Below are 20026 nucleotides of genomic sequence, written 5' to 3'. Positions count from 1 at the left end.
TCTTTTATTCTTTCCATTGCAATGGTGAATGGAATTGTTTCCTTAATTTCTCTTTCTGTTTTCTCATTATTAGTGTATAGGAATGCAAGGGATTTCTGTGTGTTGATTTTATATCCTGCAACTTTACTATAATCATTGATTAGTTCTAGTAATTTTCTGGTGGAGTCTTTAGGGTTTTCTATGTAGAGGATCATGTCACCTGCAAATAGTGAGAGTTTTACTTCTTCTTTTCCAATTTGGATTTCTTTTATTTCTTTTTCTGCTCTGATTGCTGTGGCTGAAACTTCCAAAACTATGTTGCATAGTAATGGTGAAAGTGGGCACCCTTATCTTGTTCTTGACTTTAGAGGAAATGCTTTCAATTTTTCACCATTGAGGATAATGTTTGCTGTGGGTTTGTCATATATAGCTTTTATTATGTTGAGATATGTTCCTTCTATTCCTGCTTTCTGGAGAGTTTTTATCATAAATGGATGTTGAATTTTGTCAAAGGCTTTCTCTGCATCTATTGAGATAATCATACGGTTTTTATTTTTCAATTTGTTAATGTGGTGTATTACATTGATTGATTTGTGGATATTGAAGAATCCTTGCATCCCTGGGATAAAGCCCACTTGGTCACGGTATATGATCTTTTTAATGTGTTGTTGGATTCTGATTGCTAGAATTTTGTTAAGGATTTTTGCATCTATGTTCATCAGTGATATTGGCCCGTAGTTTTCTTTTTTTTGTGGGATCTTTGTCAGGTTTTGGTATTAGGGTGATGGTGGCCTCATAGAATGAGTTTGGAAGTTTACCTTTCTCTGCAATTTTCTGGAAGAGTTTGAGCAGGATAGGTGTTAGCTCTTCTCTAAATTTTTGGTAGAATTCAGCTGTGAAGCTGTCTGGACCTGGGCTTTTGTTTGCTGGAAGATTTTTGATTACAGTTTCAATTTCCGTGCTTATACAAGCATCAAATATTTTTTGCATAGTATGATATACATTGAATTTTCCAGAAAAACAACTACTATTTAAATTAAGAGACACTTGTCTTTTTTTGCACTCCAAATTTTGCAAAGGGTTTCTTACTATTGTGGAAATCCACATCAACAGTGGCAAGGCCATGACAGGTACTTGAGTCCCTGGCAAAACATACATTCATAAGTCTTCATCTATAACTGTTAAATGCACAATGATTCATTCCGTGGAGGTACAGGTGTCTGTCTTCTTCATTGTTTCTTTTAGTATAATTGTGGCCAAACATGTACATATTGGTAAACATATTATTTATTTATAGATTGTTTTCCTTATATTTCTCCATTATCTCATCACCAGCACATCATATTGATTTGTAATGAAGGGTGTAGGGAGGCTACATTTATTTATAAACTATATATCAAAATAGAAGAGCGAATACTAAAAAATACAATAAGGGACTTCCTTGGTGGTCTAGTGGTTAAAAGACTCCAATGCAGGGGGCCTGGATTCGATTCCTGGCCAGGGAACTTGGTTCTACATGCTGCAACTAAAAGTTTGCATGACTCAAGTAAAGACCCCACATGCCACAAGCAAAGATCCTGCATGCTGCAAATAAGACCCAGTGCAGCCAAATAAAAAAATAAAAATAGTTTTAAAAAATAAAATACAATAAAAAGAGAATGTTGAGTGTAATAGGGTTGAGACATTGATAGAGCAAATTGTTTTGGAACCTAAGAGCCAAAAGGAGAGCAGAAGATCAAATAAATGTCCTGCAGAAATGCTAGACTGAGGATTTGAAAATTAGTAGGTGTTTCTGTTCTAAGGACTGATGGCTCTTGACTGCTCAGATTTCCCTTCACGTGCCCTCTTCTCCTGTCTTCTTCTTGAATCTAGGTGTTCCAAATGTCCCCTCTGTCACCCTATTTTCTCACTCTGATCTCAGCCTTGGTAAATGTATCCACTGATAAAGCTTCAGTCAGAATCTCTATACAGCTGATTCCAAATCTACACACCAGGTCAGACAGATTTGAGCATCTAATACAGGCATCAATTTTACCTTAGGATGAGACACATCTATGTTGTGTTATACCCCAAATTCATGTGGCAAATCACATTTATCATCTTTTTTCCCTAAACTTAGTCTCCCACTGATGTTTTCACTATTGGCTAACAACAAAGAAACATAATGTAATCAGAGTGAGGAGTGGTCAAACTAACTTTACTGACAGTTCTATGAGTCACTTGGCCTCCCCATCAAAGCCCTGTGCTGCTATAATTCCAGTTTTCACATACTCACTTGAGATATGAAAAAGGAAAAAGTGTGGTGCCACCTATAATCATTCCCATTTATCAGGGGAGCCCAAAAGATTTCCCAGAACCTCCCAGGAGACTTCTGCTTAGTTGCTACTGCCACACCTGATTCATGACCACTCCTAACAGGAAGGGAGATCAGAAAAGGAGGAAACAGAATCACAGTTAGCTTAGAACTGTGATCTAGAACTATCTACATGGAGACTCCCAAACAAAATTGACATCAAGTATGACAGACTCTCGGCAGACCTCACTTTCTGGTTTTCACACTCTTGTTTAATTCATTCTCCTGGGACTTCCCTGGTGGTCCAGTGGATAAGAATCTACCTGCTAATGCAGGGGACATGGGTTCAATCCCTGGTCCAAGATCTCACATGCAGCAGAGAAAGTAAACCTGTGCACCACAGCCTGAGCACTTAGAGCCCATGCTCTGCAACAAGAGAAGCCACCACAATGAGAAGCCCAACCACCACAATGAAGAGTAGCCCTTGCCCACCACAACTAGAGAAAGCCTACATGCCTATGAAGACTCAAAAATAAATATTTTTTAAAAATTCATTTTCCTTCAGTGTGGGTGGGACCTGTGACTTACTTCTAGCCAACAGAAGATGGCAAAAATGGAATGCCATTTCCATGATTATGTTACAATTCTTGCTTACTAAGACTCATTCTACAGACTCTAATATCCCTAGCTGGCTTTGAAAAAACATGTGGCCATGTTGTGAGGTCCACATGACAAGGAGCTGTGGATGGATGGCCTCTAAGAGCTGAGCTAGCAAGAAGCCAGGAGTCTCAGTCCTACAACCATAAGGAAATGAATTCTGTTAGCAACTTGAGTAACCGTAGAAGCAAGTCCTTTCCCACTCAGGTCTCCAGATAAGAATGTAGCTCAGATAACCCCTTGACTGGAGCTTTGTGAGACGCTAAACAAAAGATCCAGCTAAGTTATATCCAGACTCTTGATCTACAATGGAATTTCCCAGGCAAGAATACTGGAGTGGGTTGCCATGTCTTCCTCCAGGGGATCTTCCTGACCCAGGGGTCAAACCTGGGTCTCGTGCATTGCAGGCAGATTCTTCACCATCTGAACCACCAGGGGAACTCCATTATTTACTTATTAAAGCCACAATGTTTGTGGCAATTTGTTATGCAGCAATAGATAACTAACATATCAATGGAGAACTAAGATATGTATATGGTGAGGTAACCAAGAGTTTATGCTATATCGATCAAGTTTTTAAATTTCATTTCTTTTGTGTAGAAACCACATTTTTTGCCTTCTTCCATGTTTTATTATTTTTGTTATGCCTAATCTGTTGGCCTGCAACTTAGATTCACAGAGATCTTCTGTGAAGTTCCATCTTCTTCCACACTACTCCCTTCATAAATTCCTTTCTTAACTTTGTTAACATCGCACTCTCCTTGTTTCTTTCAACTTCTCCTCTTCCCGACTTGTGCCTGAGGTTTACTCCTTGACCTAATGCTTTTTCTCTAGCTACATTTACCCAGTTCTTTTTGATCTTCCATAGCTACTTTACATTTGAAATGGCTGAAACCCACTATTCCTTTTCTCCCTGTCCCACAAACCAGTTTCCCCCCTCAGACCCTCCTTTTCTGTCAGTTGCACTGTAATACTTTCAATCTTTGAGAATCAAAATCATGAAATAATAACCGATTTTCCTAACTTTCACCCTGCATCAAATGCTGGAAATCTTCTCCCATAATGTCTCAAAGAATCATCCATTTCCACTGTTAGCACCCTGTTTCAGGACTTCAGAACCTCCTGTGTATTTCACTTCAATTGCCTGCTAGTTGATCTTCCTGTCTCCACTTCGCTAGACCTTAATCAATTACACATACCACTCCACTGGGAAAATGAAAAATAATTGTATCATCTTCAATAACATCTTTCCTTAACTATTTCACATTTACTGCTGATGTAGTGTAGTGGTCCTTTGCAGGTATCACCCACTTTCTAGTTCCTTTTGTCTTCCCAACAAGTGTTCTTCCTGTCCCTGTTCCCCAGCTACACAGACACACACAGAGAGACACACACAAGCACACACACACTCATCTGTATATTCGCTCTCTCATATGGGGATCCAGGAAAGCTGATTTCCACTCTAGCCTTCAGGGGGAGAGCAGTGACATTTGCTACAGCAATTGTCTCATTCCATACTCAATTCCCCCAAATACAGTGTCAGTTCCAGTATTACTTAAGCCAGTCCAATAAGAGTGAATCTCAGAACTAATACAGGAAATGCTGTGACAAAGATGATCTTTTCCTCACTGGATTCAACCTCATGAGGACAATAAGGAAACCTCATATTTGGTGATATAGTCAACCTGCTGGATAAAATCTTGACTAAAGTCTGTGCTATCCTTTAATTTCTCTTATATCTTCTATCTAATAATTCCCTTTATTTTTTTAGGCCAGATCACTTGGAATTTTCTCTTATTCACAGTCCAAACCATCCTGGTAAATTCAGCCAGCAACCCACAACAGACTGTTCTAGGCTCTACTGCAGTCATTCGTGGGTCAGTATACAATGTGACTGTATGAGTACTCTCTTTCTCTAATTGAATTGATGTTCATGTCTATCCCTGAACTAGATAGACATCAACCTGCTGTTAGAACATAAAGTTTTTACTTATTTTGTATTCCAATGGTATCCATGCTTGTATCATTGCTTAATAAATATCTGTTAAGGATTTACCAAACTCAAGTTAGCACAAACTATGCTAAAATCTAGGACACTGACAGATTTAGAACACATAAGTGAAAAGGGGAAAAAGAGACAATTTCTTCAGCATGTGTGTACACTAAGTCGCTTCAGTCATGTCCGACTTTCTGCGACTTTGTGGACTGTAGCCTTCCAGGTTCCTCTGTCCATGGGATTCTCCAGGCAAGAATACCAGGTGGGTTGCCACGCCCACCTCCAGGGAGATCTTCCTGTCAATCCCGTGTCTCCTATGTCTCCTGCATTGGCAGGCAGATTCTTTACCATTAGTGCCACATGGGAAGCCCCATTTCTTCACCACATTGACAGAATTCAGTTCCTTGAGGCTGTAGGACTGAGATCCTCTTTTTCTTGCTGGGTGTCAGCAGGGGCTCACTTTCAGCTCCTGGAGGTTTCCTGCATTCCTTGCTACAGGGCCACCTCCATCTTCAAGCCAGCAATGGTACGTTGAATCTTTCTCATGCTTCTATTCTCTACCTTTCTCCATCTCTGACCTTTAGACTTGGATTTAAAGCACTTTGTGATTAGATCAGGCATATACAGAAAAATTTTTTTTGCCATTTCATACTTATCATAGGGTTCTGAAGGCAAGAATGCTGAAGTGGTTTGCTATTCCCTTCTCCAGTGGACCACGTTTTATCAGAACTCTCTACCATGACCTGTCCCTCTTGGGTGGCCCTACATGGCATGGCTTATAGTTTCACTGTTAGACAAGGCTGTGATCCATGTGATCAGTTTGGTTAGAAAGCAAAGAGGAATTAAAGAGCCTCTTGATGAAAGTGAAAGCAGAGAGTGAAAAAGCTGGCTTAAAACTCAGCATTCAAAAAAGCAAGATCATGGCATCTGGTCCCAGCATTTCATGGCAAATAGATGGGGAAATAATGGAAACAGTGACAGACTTTATTTTCTTGGGCTCCAAAATTGCTGCAGATGGTGACTGCAGCCATGAAAGTAAAAGACACTTGCTCCTTGGAAAAAAGCTATAGCCAAACTAGACAGCATATTAAAAAGCAGAGACATTACTTTGCCAACAGAAGTCTGTATAGTCAAAGCTATGGTTTTTCCAGTGATCATGTATGGATGTGAGAGTTGGACCATAAAGAAGGCTGAGTGCTGAAGAATTGATGCTTTTGAAGTGTGGTGTTGGAGAAGTCCCTTGGACTGCAAGGAGATCAAAGCAGACAATCCTAAAGGAAATCAATCCTGAATATGCATTGGAAGGATTGATGCTGAAACTCCAATACTTTGGCCATCTGATGCGAAGAACCAACTCATTAGAAATGACCCTGATGCTGGGAAAGATTGAAGGCAGGAGAAGAAGGGGATGACAGAGGGCGAGATGGTTGGATGGCATCACTGACTCAATGGACATGAGTTTGAGCAAGCTCCAGGAAATGGTAAAGGACAGGGAAGCCTGGACCAGGGAAGCCCCCTGGTCCATGGGGTTGTAAAGAGTCAGACATGACTGAGCAACTGAACAACAACAACACAGAAAATCTCCCTATCTTAAAATCATTTGGGACACAGCATAATCATAGGCTAGTCTTCAGCAGTACTTGAACTGAGAATTTACAGATGTACAAACCTGGGTTTAGAAAAGGCAGAGGAACCAGACATCAAATTGTCAACATTCATGGGATCATAGAGAAAGCAAGGAAATTCCAGAAAAATATCTTCTACTGCTTCATTGACTACATGGAAGCCTTTGGCTGTGTGAATCACAACAAACTGTGGAAAATTCTTAAAGAAATGGGACTACCAGACCACCTTATCTGTTTCCTGAGAAACCTGTGTGAGGGTCAAGAAACAACAGTTAAAACTGGACATGGAACAACAATATTAAAAGACATGGAACATGAAATTAAAAGACGCGTGCTCCTTGGAAGAAAAGCTATGACAAACCTAAACAGCATATTAAAATTACTTTGGCAATAAAGGTCCATATTATAGTCAAAGCTATGGTTTTTCCAGTAGTCATGTATGGATATGAGAGTTGGACCATGAGGCTGAGTGCCGAAGGATTGATACTTTTGAACAGTGGTGTTGGAGAAGACACTTGAGAGTCCCTTGGACAGCAAGAAGATCAAATCAGTCAACCCTAAAAGAAATCAGTCCTGAAAATTCATTGGGAGGACTGATGCTGAAGCTGAAGCTCTAATACTTCCCTGGTCCAGGCTTCCCTGTCCTTTACCATTTCCTGGAGCTTGCTCAAACTCATGTCCATTGAGTCGGTGATGCCATCCAACCATCTAGCCCTCTGTCATCCCCTCCCTCTCCTGCCTTCAATCTTTCCCAGCATCAGGGTCATTTCTAATGAGTTGGTTCTTCTCATCAGATGGCCAAAGTATTGGAGTTTCGGCATCAATCCTTCCAATGCATATTCAGGATTGATTTCCTTTAGGATTGTCTGCTTTGATCTCCTTGCAGTCCAAGGGACTCTCAAGAGTCTTCTCCAACACCACACTTCAAAAGCATCAATTCTTCAGCACTCAGCCTTCTTTATGGTCCAAATCTCACATCCATACCTGATGCAAAGAACTGACTCATTGAAAAAGACCCTGATGCTGGGAAAGACTGAAGGCAGGAGGAGAAGGGGACGACAGAGGATGAGATGGTTGGATGGCATCACAACTAGATAGACATGAGTTTGAGCAAGTTCCAGGCATTGGTGATGGACATGGAAGCCTGGTGTGCTGCAGTTCATGGGGTCACAAAGAGTTGAACACCTGAGCAACTGAACTGAACTGATGGAACAATAGACTGATTCAAAATTAGGAAAGGAGTACGACAAGGTTGTATATTGTTACTCTGCTTATTTAACTTCTATGCAGAGTACATCATGCAAAATGCCAAGATGGATGAATCACAGACTGGAATCAAGATTGCTGGGGGAAATATCAACAACCTCAGATATGCATATGATACCACTCTATGGCAGAAAGTGAAGAGGAACTAAAGAGCCTCTTGATGATGGTGAGAGATGAGAGTTGAAAAGCTGGCTTGAAACTCAACATTCAAAAAATGAAGATCATGGCATCCAGTCCCATCACTTTATGGCAAATAGATGGGGAAAAAGTGGAAACAGTGACTTTCTTGGGCTCCAAAATCACTGTGGATGGTGACTGCAGGCTTGAAATTCAAAGACACTTGCTCCTTGGAAGAAAAGCTATGACAATCCTATACAGTGTTTTAAAAAGCAGAGACATCACTTTGCTGACAAAGGTCCATATAGTCAAAGCTATGGTTTTTCCAACAGTCATGTACAGATGTGAGAGTTTGTCCATAAAGAAAGCTGAACACCGAAGAAATGATGCTTTCAAATTGTGATGCTGAAGAACACTCTTGAGAGTCCTTTGGACAGCAAGGAGATCAAACCAGTCCATCCTAAAGGAAATCAACCCTGAATATTCATTGAAAGGACTGATGCTGAACCTGAAGCTCCAACACTTTGGCCACCTGATGGGAAGAGCCAACTCATTGGAAAAGATCCTGATGCTGGCAAAGGATGTGATAGTTAGATAGCATTACTGACTCAATGGACATGAATCTGAACACACTCCACGAGTTGGTGAAGGACAGGAAAGACTGGTGTGCTGCACTCCATGAAGCCACAAAAGAGTCAGACATGATATAGAGACTGAACAACAACAAATAATCACAGGAGTGATATCTCATCATATTTGCAAGTTAATATTCAAGGGGAGGTGATTATACAAGGCTAAGAGTCAGACATGACTTAGTGATTGAACAACAAAGAGCAGAGGAACATCTTAGAGCTCTGTCTACCACAGCCCCCCACCTTTTAACTTGATAAATGTATCCCCAAATACAGACTACATCTCCCAGGCTCCCTTACATGTACAGCCATGTCTCCATGCTGGCCAAAGGAATGTAGAGAAGCTTCCAAGAAACCTCTGTGAGATACTGCTGGTGCCCTATATTTGTCCCCTTCTTTTTGGATTTTTTTCTTGCCACCTGGAAAGTATAATTCAATGTTGCCGGGGACCAGACCCGGCTGATCCAGGGTATTCGAAGCGGTGACGGCGTTGGCGACCTATTTATTTAAATATTTTATCAAAGGTATAAACAGTAATAGAATGAGGATAGCTCAGTGAGGAAATTCAGTGGAGAAAAGAGGCTGAGTAGCTTGGTTTACGCGGGAGACCAATAAAACTTCAAGACGAGAAGTTTGCACCACTTACGTAGGCCGCAGGTGTCCTTCCATTCTCCCGAAGGAGAGGAGACACTGAGGCCTCCCCGGTCGGATCTTAGAAGCCCAGGCATAATTAACAAGCATGGCGGGTTCCGCGCTCCAGATGTAGACTCAGCCAGAATTTGGGAGAGAGAGCGACAAGGGGAGACCAAGTTTCGGTGAACAAGGCCCGCACTTTATTTTCCAAAGTAGTTTTTATACCTTAAGTTATGCATAGAGGATAATGGGGGAAGGGGTAGAGTCATGCAGCAAGCCAGGCTTTCTTCCTGCAAACTTATCATATGCAAAAGCTTAGGTGATTTGCATCATCTTCTGGCCCAGAGGCCTGTTAACATTTTAAAGAACTTATCTTTCTCTAAAGGTAATTATTCCAAAGTCAGGCACCAGCCTCCAAAAAAGCATTGGACAAAGCTGCATTCCTATAGGGCAAAGGTGAGGTGGGCTCAATCAAGAAAAGACTTAACTCAAGGGTCCAAGGTTACAAACATTGAGGCTACTACTTACATTTCTATATACCCATTATATCAATCAATACACTGCCAGGGACACAGTAGGTAAGGAGTATGGAGACTTAGCAGCAAACATTGGCTCAATAAGTGAAAAACCCTTCACCAATACAATTTCTAATCAATCTTTTAACTACTCAAAGGAATCTGTGTTTAGACAGTTTAGAACATCTCCTGCCTCTCACAGTTGGGAGGCTCTGAACAATCACATGTGGCCGGAAAAACCTATTCAGGCAGGCTAGAGGACTTCCAAAGGAGTTTGTAGGTTGAAACACTGTCACACCCAGGAATTATTAACTGGAGCTGTAAGCTAACTCTTTTTTCAGAGAGAGGTAGTGGGGGACAGCCCCCCGTAAAGTCAGAGGTGTAGGTGAGAGCACAAAGCAGAAAGTAGGCAGACTCTGGTTTTGGGGGTAGATGCTCGAGAATTTCCAGGGGGACTCCTGAGGCTTGATCCCGCCTTTCATATGCCAAGCCTCCTTCCTCATGACCTTTGTCATGGGTGGAGCTCCTCACGCTGGCTCCCGGCAGTGATAGAATTCTAGTTGAGCTATTCCAGATCCTGAAAGATGATGCTGTGGAAAGTGCTGCACTCAATATGCAATATGCCGGCTCCCGGCACAATGTCTGGAACTTTTGCAGCAATTTTGGACATGAATGAACATAGGAATGGGAGCCACATACAAGAATGATAGAGCAGGATGATAGAAAAAGCCTAGGTCCCTAATTCTGTAGAAACCTATACCCAAAGGTGTGCTATTAAGTGTTAAAAAATAGGCTCTAGGGAGAGCAAAACCCTGACTTGTAGCATTTGCCAATTTCTGTGATGTAAATACTCCACCATGGCCAGTTTTGAGTTATCAATGTGACATTACTGAACATAGAGTTGGGAAGAGATGTTTATAGCTGGTTCTCAGGAGCTGGAACAAGCCAACCCAGCACCCCACCAGCTGTACCAGCTCCATGCTGCCTGCCACCAGGCTTCTGTTTCATCAGAGAAAATTAACTTCTATTGTATTGAAGGTACTGTAACATTAGGGTTCTCTGTCCCATGTAAATACACCTAATCCCATGGTAATTTTCTCTAGCTTTCTTTCAACTTTGAAATGTTTTTCACTTGGAATTTTCTCTATATTGATGTTTCCATCTCTAAGCAGAACAGTGGGTGTTTGGGCCCAGGATCTACTTCATGCAGTATTCACAGCAGCTGCTGTTTCATTCCAGCCTCCTCTTAGTAACATTGACCCCACTCCTTATACAGTAGAGCCTGAATAACTTCAAAGCTCAGAAGGAAACAGGAGGGTAATTGTATCGAAGAAACAATCACGATGCTTGACACAGACCCCTGGGCAGGCACCGTGATGGGAAATATTTTGAAGCCATGCAACAAATCCACGAGTATGTGACACTGAAACCCCACTGGACAAAGCTGTCTTTGAAGACTGGTGACTTTCAAGACCCACAACAGAGCAGAAAAGACTTCAGAACAAATAAACATCAGCACTACTAGAAAACACCTATTCACCTCTCAGAAAACAGAGCTGGGAAAAGACACAGACATGCCTTTTCTTTAGGTTTCAGTGGCACAGAATCACTCTGCATGAATCACCCCCAGTGCAGAGGCTGGTCGGTGACCACTAGCCCAGAGGCGGTAGCTAGCATCTCCTGTCCACAACTGGAATTTGGACCAGGAGCATGGCAACTCCATTACAGGACAGCTTGGTGTCCATATCTGAAACTTCACTCAACAATGGCACAGACCAACAGTCCCAGGAAACATAGGACAGTCTCATCTACTCTGGTTCCCGTCATTCTAGCATGCCTTCCAAATATATGTAGATGTGGATATTCCACCCTGCCTCCCCAATTCTTTGGTATGAGCTGTTTTTGAGTAATGGATTTCCTTATTCAGTTCCCACAATAATCCCATACAGTGGATACCACTTTCTTTCCCTTACTTCACAGACAGACACTGAGCAAGGTACGGTAATCTGACGAAGGCTATACAGCTAGAAAGTGGCAGGACTAGAAAGCAGACTCCATCAGTCTTGGTCTGCAGCCCACACTTTCAACCCTTCTGCCTGCAACCCAGCAACGGCAGAGGCTCAGATAATACATGCCTTGCAGAGTTGCACGAGCCAGAGTCTGTTTCAACCAAAGGTGCGTGAACAGTCTGGAAAATACAGTAGGACTGGATTCTTGAAGGAAGCAAAGAAATCAGGTGGGAATTTCATCCCCAAACCCCTCCCAACACATAGAGGCAATCGTGTCTACTAAAGCAGCCTTCCCTGAGAGGTAGTCTGGCAAGGGCAGAACCCTACTGTTTCAGGTTGTCTCAAAGTTGATGGAGATTGGAGCCATCACGCTGAGGATGAAGGGTGAAGGCAGGAACTCTGAAGCCAAGAGACAGACATCACAAAGATGGGTTCCAAGTTCAGGGAACTGGCCCACAGAGTTACCATAGATCAGATCTACCAGCATCTAACTGGGGTTTTTTAAGGTTTTTGTTGCCAAGGAAATGTTTATGGTCCTCACACAGGGGCCTGGGATTCCATGGTGTCTATAGAATCTCAGGCTTTCCTCCCACCACTCCCCCTAACCCGGTCAACAGGAAGACTGCCGCCATCTGGCACACACAACCAGGAATGGCCATGGAACATGTGTTGCAGAGCAGAACCAAGAGCTCTCAGATTGACTGGCTAGACTCACTCTACCATCAGGGTAGGAAGTCCTTGCCAGTCTCTACCAGCAGGAAAATGTACACCATTTGACTTCTGATTTCTGCATACGATTTCCCCTTCTCCCTTTTCCCAAATGGCAGTTTGTGACCTGCATTGGCTCAGTTTCTTCAACTAAAGGGGGACTTATATTTATCACCTTGGATTGCTGTGAGGCCTTTTGTTTTGTTCAGTCCCTAAGTCACGTCCAACTCTTTGCAACTCCATGGACTGCATCGTGCCAGGCTTCCCTGTCCTTCATTATCTCCTGGAGTTTGCTCAAACTCGTGTCCATTGAGTAAGTGATGCCATCCAACCATCTCATCTTCTGTCGTCCCCTTCTCCTCCTGCTTTCAATCTTTCCCAGCATCAGGGTCTTTTCCAATGAGTCAGCTCTTTGCATCAGGTGACCAAAGTATTAGAGCTTCAGCTTTAGCATCAGTCCTTCCAATGAATATTCAGGATTGATTTCCTTTAGGATTGACTGGTTTGATCTCTTTACTGTCCAAGAGTCTCTCAGTTCTTCTCCAGCACCAAAATTCAAAAGCATCAATTCTTTGGTGCTCAGCCTTCTTTATGGTCCATCTCTCACATCCATACATTACTACCGGGAAAACCATAGTTTTGACTATATGAACCTTTGTCAGCTGTGAGGCCTAAATAAGTTAAAAATTTAAAATGCCTAGAGTTCCTAGAGTAAGTGCTCTATTAGTGTTGGGTGTGTATGAAATAAGTTCATTAGCTGATAGGCTGTCAGAGCTGGGTGGTCACCCATGGGCTTTGGAGAGGATAACCCCTGACGACCCTGGACTTGGGACTCCATGAACTGGGATGTCACCTTGGATACAACAGCTAGATCTGATCTTTGTTTCTGTTAGGGGAAAGATGGGTGTGTCTTTGGTTTTTAATGGGGGGAGTAGTATATTTCAAGTTGGATCACTCTTAAAACTGTATGAGGAGACCTGTTCTCACAGGTCAAGCAACCAAAGGATAGAAGAAGATGGACACAGGGCCCATCCCTGGTGGTCTAGTGGTTAGGACTCCATGATTCCACTGCAGGGCTCCCATAGTTCAATTCCTTGTCAGAGAACTAACATCTCACCTGCCTTGCAGTGCAGCCAAAAGAATAAAAAGAAGATGGACAGCCATGGATGGATATCATCTAGTAACTGAACTCTATTTTTGGACACTTACCCCTAGTGCTTTCTAAGCCTCATAGACCGTGAGTGTCATAGCTAACACTCCCAATAGAAACGGAACTATGTGTCTTAGTTTCCTAGAGCAAGAGGTGTTTAAAACAGTGGGAATGGTAGAAAACATGGGGAGGAACAGATCGTGAGGGGCCATAATTGGTAAGCTATGGAATTTTGACTTCATTCTTTTATTCAGAATTGCAAGGATTCAGAGCTCCTCCTCCCAGATCCATCTTCTTCAAACATTAACAGTTCTCATAAGACACTCCACGTGGTTCTTCCTCCACTAACTGGCTCATAGGTTAATCTGGCCTTCCAGCCAATCAGGAGCTCCCACCGACAGACACCTGTCTCCCCTCCCCTCCCAGCCCTGATCAGCCCTGAGTACACAGCAGGTACTTAACGGACAACAAACACCGATTTAGAACTATTTTATTTGAAGAGATTTTCTTCTGTAGTTCTAAACACAAAAGGAATGCTGTCTGAGTGAGTGCTTCATAGGCATCATTGTATTTAAATGAATCATGTGAATGTTTACATTTTAAGCCACACTGGAAACTGAAGACACAATACAACCATTTTAACCAAGAAAGTATCAATCATAACAAAACGTAACTATTCATTCTATAGATTATCATTTTTTTCTAAAATGACCACTAGATATGAAAACATTGTAGAGACATCTAAAGAGTCCCTATTAAGTTTTTTTTAGAAAAACGGCATAATAATGCAAATTACATTTTCCTTTTCTTTACTAGTAATAAACTCTGACATCCACTTGACAAAGCACCAGCCAACCCCATCAAAGTCATTTTAGCACCCTTTTGCAACTCAAAATTGACCATCTTTTACATTTAATCTGTCTCCTACAGGAATGAATGGGTAAAACTGGTTATGTTAAGTGCTAAACTCAGTCTGTGTCAATTGGTGTGTATTTTATATTGTGTTCCTAAGTTAACACCAGAAAACAGAAAAAAAATATGCTTATGTGAATGAAATATACCCTTTAATAGTTATCACAAAGGCAGAAATCAACTGACTCTCAGTCAGGACTAGTATCTAGATGTCCATTTCTTTATTAATATTTTTGATCGAAGTGTGTTAAAGGCATAGGTATAAACACACACGTGAACAGCTGGCTTCTCTCCCAATACCTGCCTCCCTGGCTTTGCTCATCATTCTCATGGGATCAAGCTGTTGAGCTCTCAGCTCCATGAGCCATGGTGCCTACTAAGTATTTTTAAATAAAGCCAATCTCATATCATCCTTCTCAGGAAAATGAAGTACAGAGAAGACTACGGAAAGTAGTGAGAAAAGAGCATACGGTGAAAAAGAAAAAGAAAAACCACAGGATGTGATGTTTAAATTCAGTGTATAGCCGGTATGAATCAGCTAGTATGATGATCGTTAGTCAACCGTGTAAGGTAGGGGCCAGGCTGGGGCCAGGACTGAAGACGCAGGAATGCAACACGCCCCAGCGCACCTGATGAAAGCGGGCATCCTCCAGACAGTCTAAGACGGTCACGGCAAACATTTCCACAAGGCTGCAAGGTCTTCAAGGCTAGGGATGGTGGCTTACTTATGTCTGTCTCCCCACTTCTTAGCACTTTCTTGCACATGATAGAGATTTAATATGTATTTTGGGAAACCAGAAAACAGCTGAATCAGCTCACTGCTTTCACAGCCATTCTGGGTGGTGTCTACTCATGTCATTCATTCACTCCTCTGCCTAAGGCAGGGATGACAAAGAGACCTCATCTCACTCTGATGGTAAGAGATGCCTGGAAGCATTAATGACATGGATTTTTAAGACCAATTTCTGCCACAGAGGCAAAAAGTGCTGCTCACTCGTAACGCCACCTTGAAGGAATGGCGGCATAGTGTTTCATCTTCCCCAGCCCTAGTCTAGGCGAAAGGCATCCAGTGAAGGACTCACCCATATTCCCTCTCTGTTGCTATGTTGTCTCTCAAGTGCTCTGCATTAAGCCACTGCCTATTAAGTGCTGGTCGACCAGGACAGCACAGCCTTCACACTCGATTTACCTGTGCAGCCAAACACATAGGGTCATGACTTTACCTAGAAATCTGAAAACACGGCATTCACAACGCTCAAAGAGTAATGGTTTATCGAAAGAGAACAGGCATTTACTTGATTACTCTCCTGGTAGAGAGTTTTGTCCATGTCAGAACAATTTTAATTGATATCTAAGGCATTTGGAATTACTTAGGATTTTGTTTTTTTTTAAAAAAATGGCAGAGTTAAATTCTCTTTGGTATTCATGCTTAATCCTAATCTACTTGTTTCTTACTAGTATCCATAACCTTCTCAGTACTTCACTGTTAAGATTTAACAAATACAGTTGAAATAATCAACTCCTATACATTCATCAGACAAATGTTTAAAGGGAGGGGCCTCAGAAACTAAGGATGCAGAAAAGAAAGCCAGAAGGAATGACTGGAGAACCAATAACCTCCCTCTAACAATTCACACTCAGACCGTGCTCAGTGAAACAGGGTGCTTCTGGCAAGGTGGCCAGCATTCAGGTCTTCCCAGTAACTCCCCTCTCCACAGTGAGAGGGCAGCAGCCCTCAAAAGCATCTCTGAAAATGAGAGAGCAGTTGGAGAAAGAGAAGAAACAAAAGGAGACTTTCAAGCAACATTGCCTTCATCATAGGTAAAGTCTTCAGTACAACATTGGCACCAGTGAGAGCATGAGGCTAAATTAAAATTACTCTCAAAACATCAACACAGCTAATGTGTATAGCAGGAAGGAAGTCTCAAATCCACAGATCTCTCCTACCGCACTTTCTGGTTTGCCTAAGTACTGCTGGCACCTCCAAGGAAGTCTTGTTAGAGTCTGCGTATCTTAGAGCTTAATATGCCAGATGCCTGTGTGTGCGCATGCACACTTGTTACACACACACACAGATGCACATACACACACATTAAACTTGGTTTATAAAAAGCTTTGTGGATGAGAGTATGCCTTCACTTGGTCAAAGAATCTAATTGTTGGCACAAGGAAAATAGATCCAAAGAATGTAATCAAGAAGAGAACTGGTTGGCAGGAAACTTTGTATTTCTTATAATGTGGGTATTTACGAGCTCATCTCCAACTGTTTGTCCAGAATTAATTCAACTGGCTATAATCTTAGGAATATATAAGGTTAAGCCTTAAAAACGCTAAGATCTATAGTAACACAAGTTAACACTATCTAAAATAAATTAGATTTTTAAATATATGTAATGAAATTACTGGTCACTAGAAATTCAATTCTATAATGAATATAAATTAATATAAATCTATTATTAAAGTACTATTCCCAATAAAATTTAAGTCAGAGTTTGTTCTTTAAAAAAAAAAAAGAAAAACAAGGCTAAGTATTTGAGAATAAATGGATATGGCTTAGAAACCCTTCAATATTGTTGTTGATAAGATTATTTGGTAACAAGACACAAAGATCTATCTCCATGTCCACAATAAAGACTTACCTCATTTTACCTAATAGAAGTATTCCTGAAAAGTTGTGCAACTAGAATTTTTTACAACCAGACCCTTATTTTAAATCTACTAGGAGGTCATAGTTGTGAAGAAACCCTGTAGTGACTCATTGTATAAATTGAAGCCTGTTAAGGTCATCGACTCCTCTGTGTCCACCTGCCCAGTGAATGCATACTGGAGGCATCAGTAAGCATGCTGAATGCATGAATTTGCCCTAACAGTTTTTGTTTTTCTACAGGACCTTCTTAAAGTGAGGCACACTGAAACTGGAATGTTAGGACGGAACGACAGGATCCAGCTCACAATTTAAAGTTATTCCACTGCAAAAAATCAGAGGACTTCAAAAAATGTTTTTCAATGGAAAGAAAATTGCTTTGCATGTGTATATACAGGCATAACTCATTTCATGGTGCTTCACTTTACTATACTTTGCAGATTAATACACTGTTTACAAATTGAAGATTTGTGGCAACCCCACTTTGTCAGGTATAATGGTTAGCAGTATTTAATAATAATAGTATTTTTAAAATTAAGGTATGGACATTTTTTTAAGACATAATACTACTGAACACTTAATGGACTATATAGTATAGTGTAAACATAACCATTACATGCACTGGGAAACCCGAAAATCCTTTCAATTGGCTTTATTGCAGTGGTCTGGCACTGAACTGCAGCATATCCAAGAGATGCCTGTATATTTTTAAAGAAATGCTGATCTATGACTGGCAGAAGATTTTATTCATTGTTAACTACTTACTGTAAACAAACAACTCTTGAGCTGGGTTCCACTTGATTTACCAACTAAGGCAAATACAGCACCTTACCAAATTTCAGAAGTCCCAGCAGATGCTACTCCATCTCTAGGGCTTCTTTCCCGCTCTCTAGCACAAATGTTTCAAAGCTGTCCTCACTTTACCCCACAAAAGCAAAGCATGAATTAAAAAGCCAAGATTAAATCTGAAAGGTGTCTGACTTAAGTATAAAGTTACACTTTCAAACTTAAAGAACTAGGTCAAATACATTCGATAAAAGTAACTTTAAAAGGCATTTTTTTCCCTCTTATTTGGTGCTTCCTTCCCTTCCCATTTAAGACTCAATTTAAAAAATATAGAGATCCATTCTTTTAAACAATATATTCTCTTTTTTAAGAAATACAGAATGCCTAGCAATATAACCTATCTGACCACACAAATCTGCTATCTGCTACATGAATGAAATAAGAAGTTATACTGGCCTATTTACTCAGCATTCATAACTGTTTAAAAAAAAAAAAAAAGACTTGAAAAATAGCTGAGAACATTGTTACACAGGTTTGGGGGAGGACTGGGTGTTGGGTTCCACTGGTGTAAGTTTCCTGGAAAGTCATGTGCAAATAAAACAAATGAACACAGAACCCTAGTTTAAACACACTGCACACATGTGGGTGTGACCAGGGGAGAAAGACAGCGTTAATATTCATGTTTGTCAAGTAAATTAATAACAACAAAAAAAACCTCTCACTTAAGGTATCAATGATATTTCAAGTGACCTAAATAAAACAGATTTAAAAATCATCTTTAGCATTCTTACCAATTTTGACTTTGGCCCTTTACTAAACAGGCACAATGAATCTTCTTTTTGAAGATCAGTTTCAGACATTGGCCCAAGGGTATCACATTTGTACAAAAAACATTATCATGGATTTGCTCCCATAATTTAAAAATCAATAATTAAAAAAATAATAAAGTTGGTCTCTCTTTTTTCCCACAAGTTTTCAAGTAAATTAGTTCAAGTAAGCTTATTTACAGCTTCTGTATAAATGACCTAAAACTCACATTTTCCCTTTGAAAATGAGTCTCTCTGGAAATTGGACAGTTGTGTTTTTTGGTCTTGAACCAGGTTTCTTTTTCAATTCTAGGTCAATTCAGTCAGGTTTCTGTTTTATTGGGCAGATAAAGAGAAGAGACCAGCAAATTGTGTCCAAAAGCTGGGAAACGCCTAAAGGCTTCCCAACTATCTGAAAAGATATTGTACTTGAGGAAAACTCGGTGCTCCAGGCTGGTGGACAGGGTCACGTCTCTGCTCATGATGTAGATGCCATCGTTGTGCAGCGCGCACGTCAGGTTAAGGCCCGACTTCGATGTGTTCTCCTTGAGGTAGAGCCACTGGCGGGTGGCGGTGTTGTAGGACTGCACGGTGAGCATGTCCTCGCTCTGGCTGCCCCTTCGTGTGGGCCCCAGCTCGTGCAGACAGCCCCCCACGATGTAGATGGTCTCCTCCACCGACACCATCTGCTGCTTGCGGATGTGGACGTCGCACGTTTCGAAAAGAGTCCAGAGGTCGGCGGAGGGGCAGTACTGCAAGATGTTCAGGTTCCGGTCTGAAAGGCAGAGAGGAGCCGCGTGAGGACACCACCAGGGGGAGCGCCACCAGCCGCCCGGCTGGACCTGCACGCCTGCCTGAGCCTGAATGATTGATTGCCTCACAGAGGCCAAACTGCTTCCGGAAAGCGGAAGTTGGGAAAAGAGTTTGGGAAATGGCTGGGAGGAGATCCGTGTAGAATCCTCCCCACTGGGCTGGCATTCAGGCACGTCCCTCCCAGGCTGGCTCGCAGAGCCGGTCGGACCAGGGAGATGAGCCGCTGTGACAGAGCACCCAGCTCCTCCCTGGGACCCCTGCACCTTGGAGAACCACCAGGCCAGTGTAGGAAGAATCTGAGCCTCAGAGAGCCCTCATCAGTACCTAACAGAACGAGGGGCTGCCTAACGCAAATGACAGGCTGAGCCCCAAGAGGATCTATTCTTGACAACAGATTCTATGAAACAAGGCAAGTGAACTGAGCGGGATCTCTGGAGCCGTCTAATGGAAAGGAGGCAGAGCTGCAAGTCAGAGAGATGCAAGAA

The 20026-nt window shown here is 41.7% G+C and overlaps 1 protein-coding gene across 1 annotated transcript in view; it reads right to left on the bottom strand.

Annotated features, from left to right (window-relative positions):
• Positions 1-14053: 14053 nt before the first annotated feature.
• The window catches only part of KLHL42 (kelch-like family member 42), a 21208-nt gene continuing 15235 nt past the window's right edge, over positions 14054-20026 (bottom strand). Inside the window, exon 3 of the mRNA XM_010856026.1 lies at positions 14054-19503. Coding sequence (XP_010854328.1) covers positions 19052-19503 — 452 coding nt within the window. The 3' untranslated portion in view covers positions 14054-19051. The remainder of the gene's footprint in view (positions 19504-20026) is intronic.

The sequence above is a fragment of the Bison bison genome, unplaced genomic scaffold (assembly GCF_000754665.1).
Source record: "Bison bison bison isolate TAMUID 2011002044 unplaced genomic scaffold, Bison_UMD1.0 scf7180017864370, whole genome shotgun sequence".
NCBI lineage: Eukaryota > Metazoa > Chordata > Mammalia > Artiodactyla > Bovidae > Bison > Bison bison.
The sequence above is the reverse complement of the archived record's forward strand: the minus strand, read 5'-3'. Positions and strand labels throughout refer to the sequence as shown.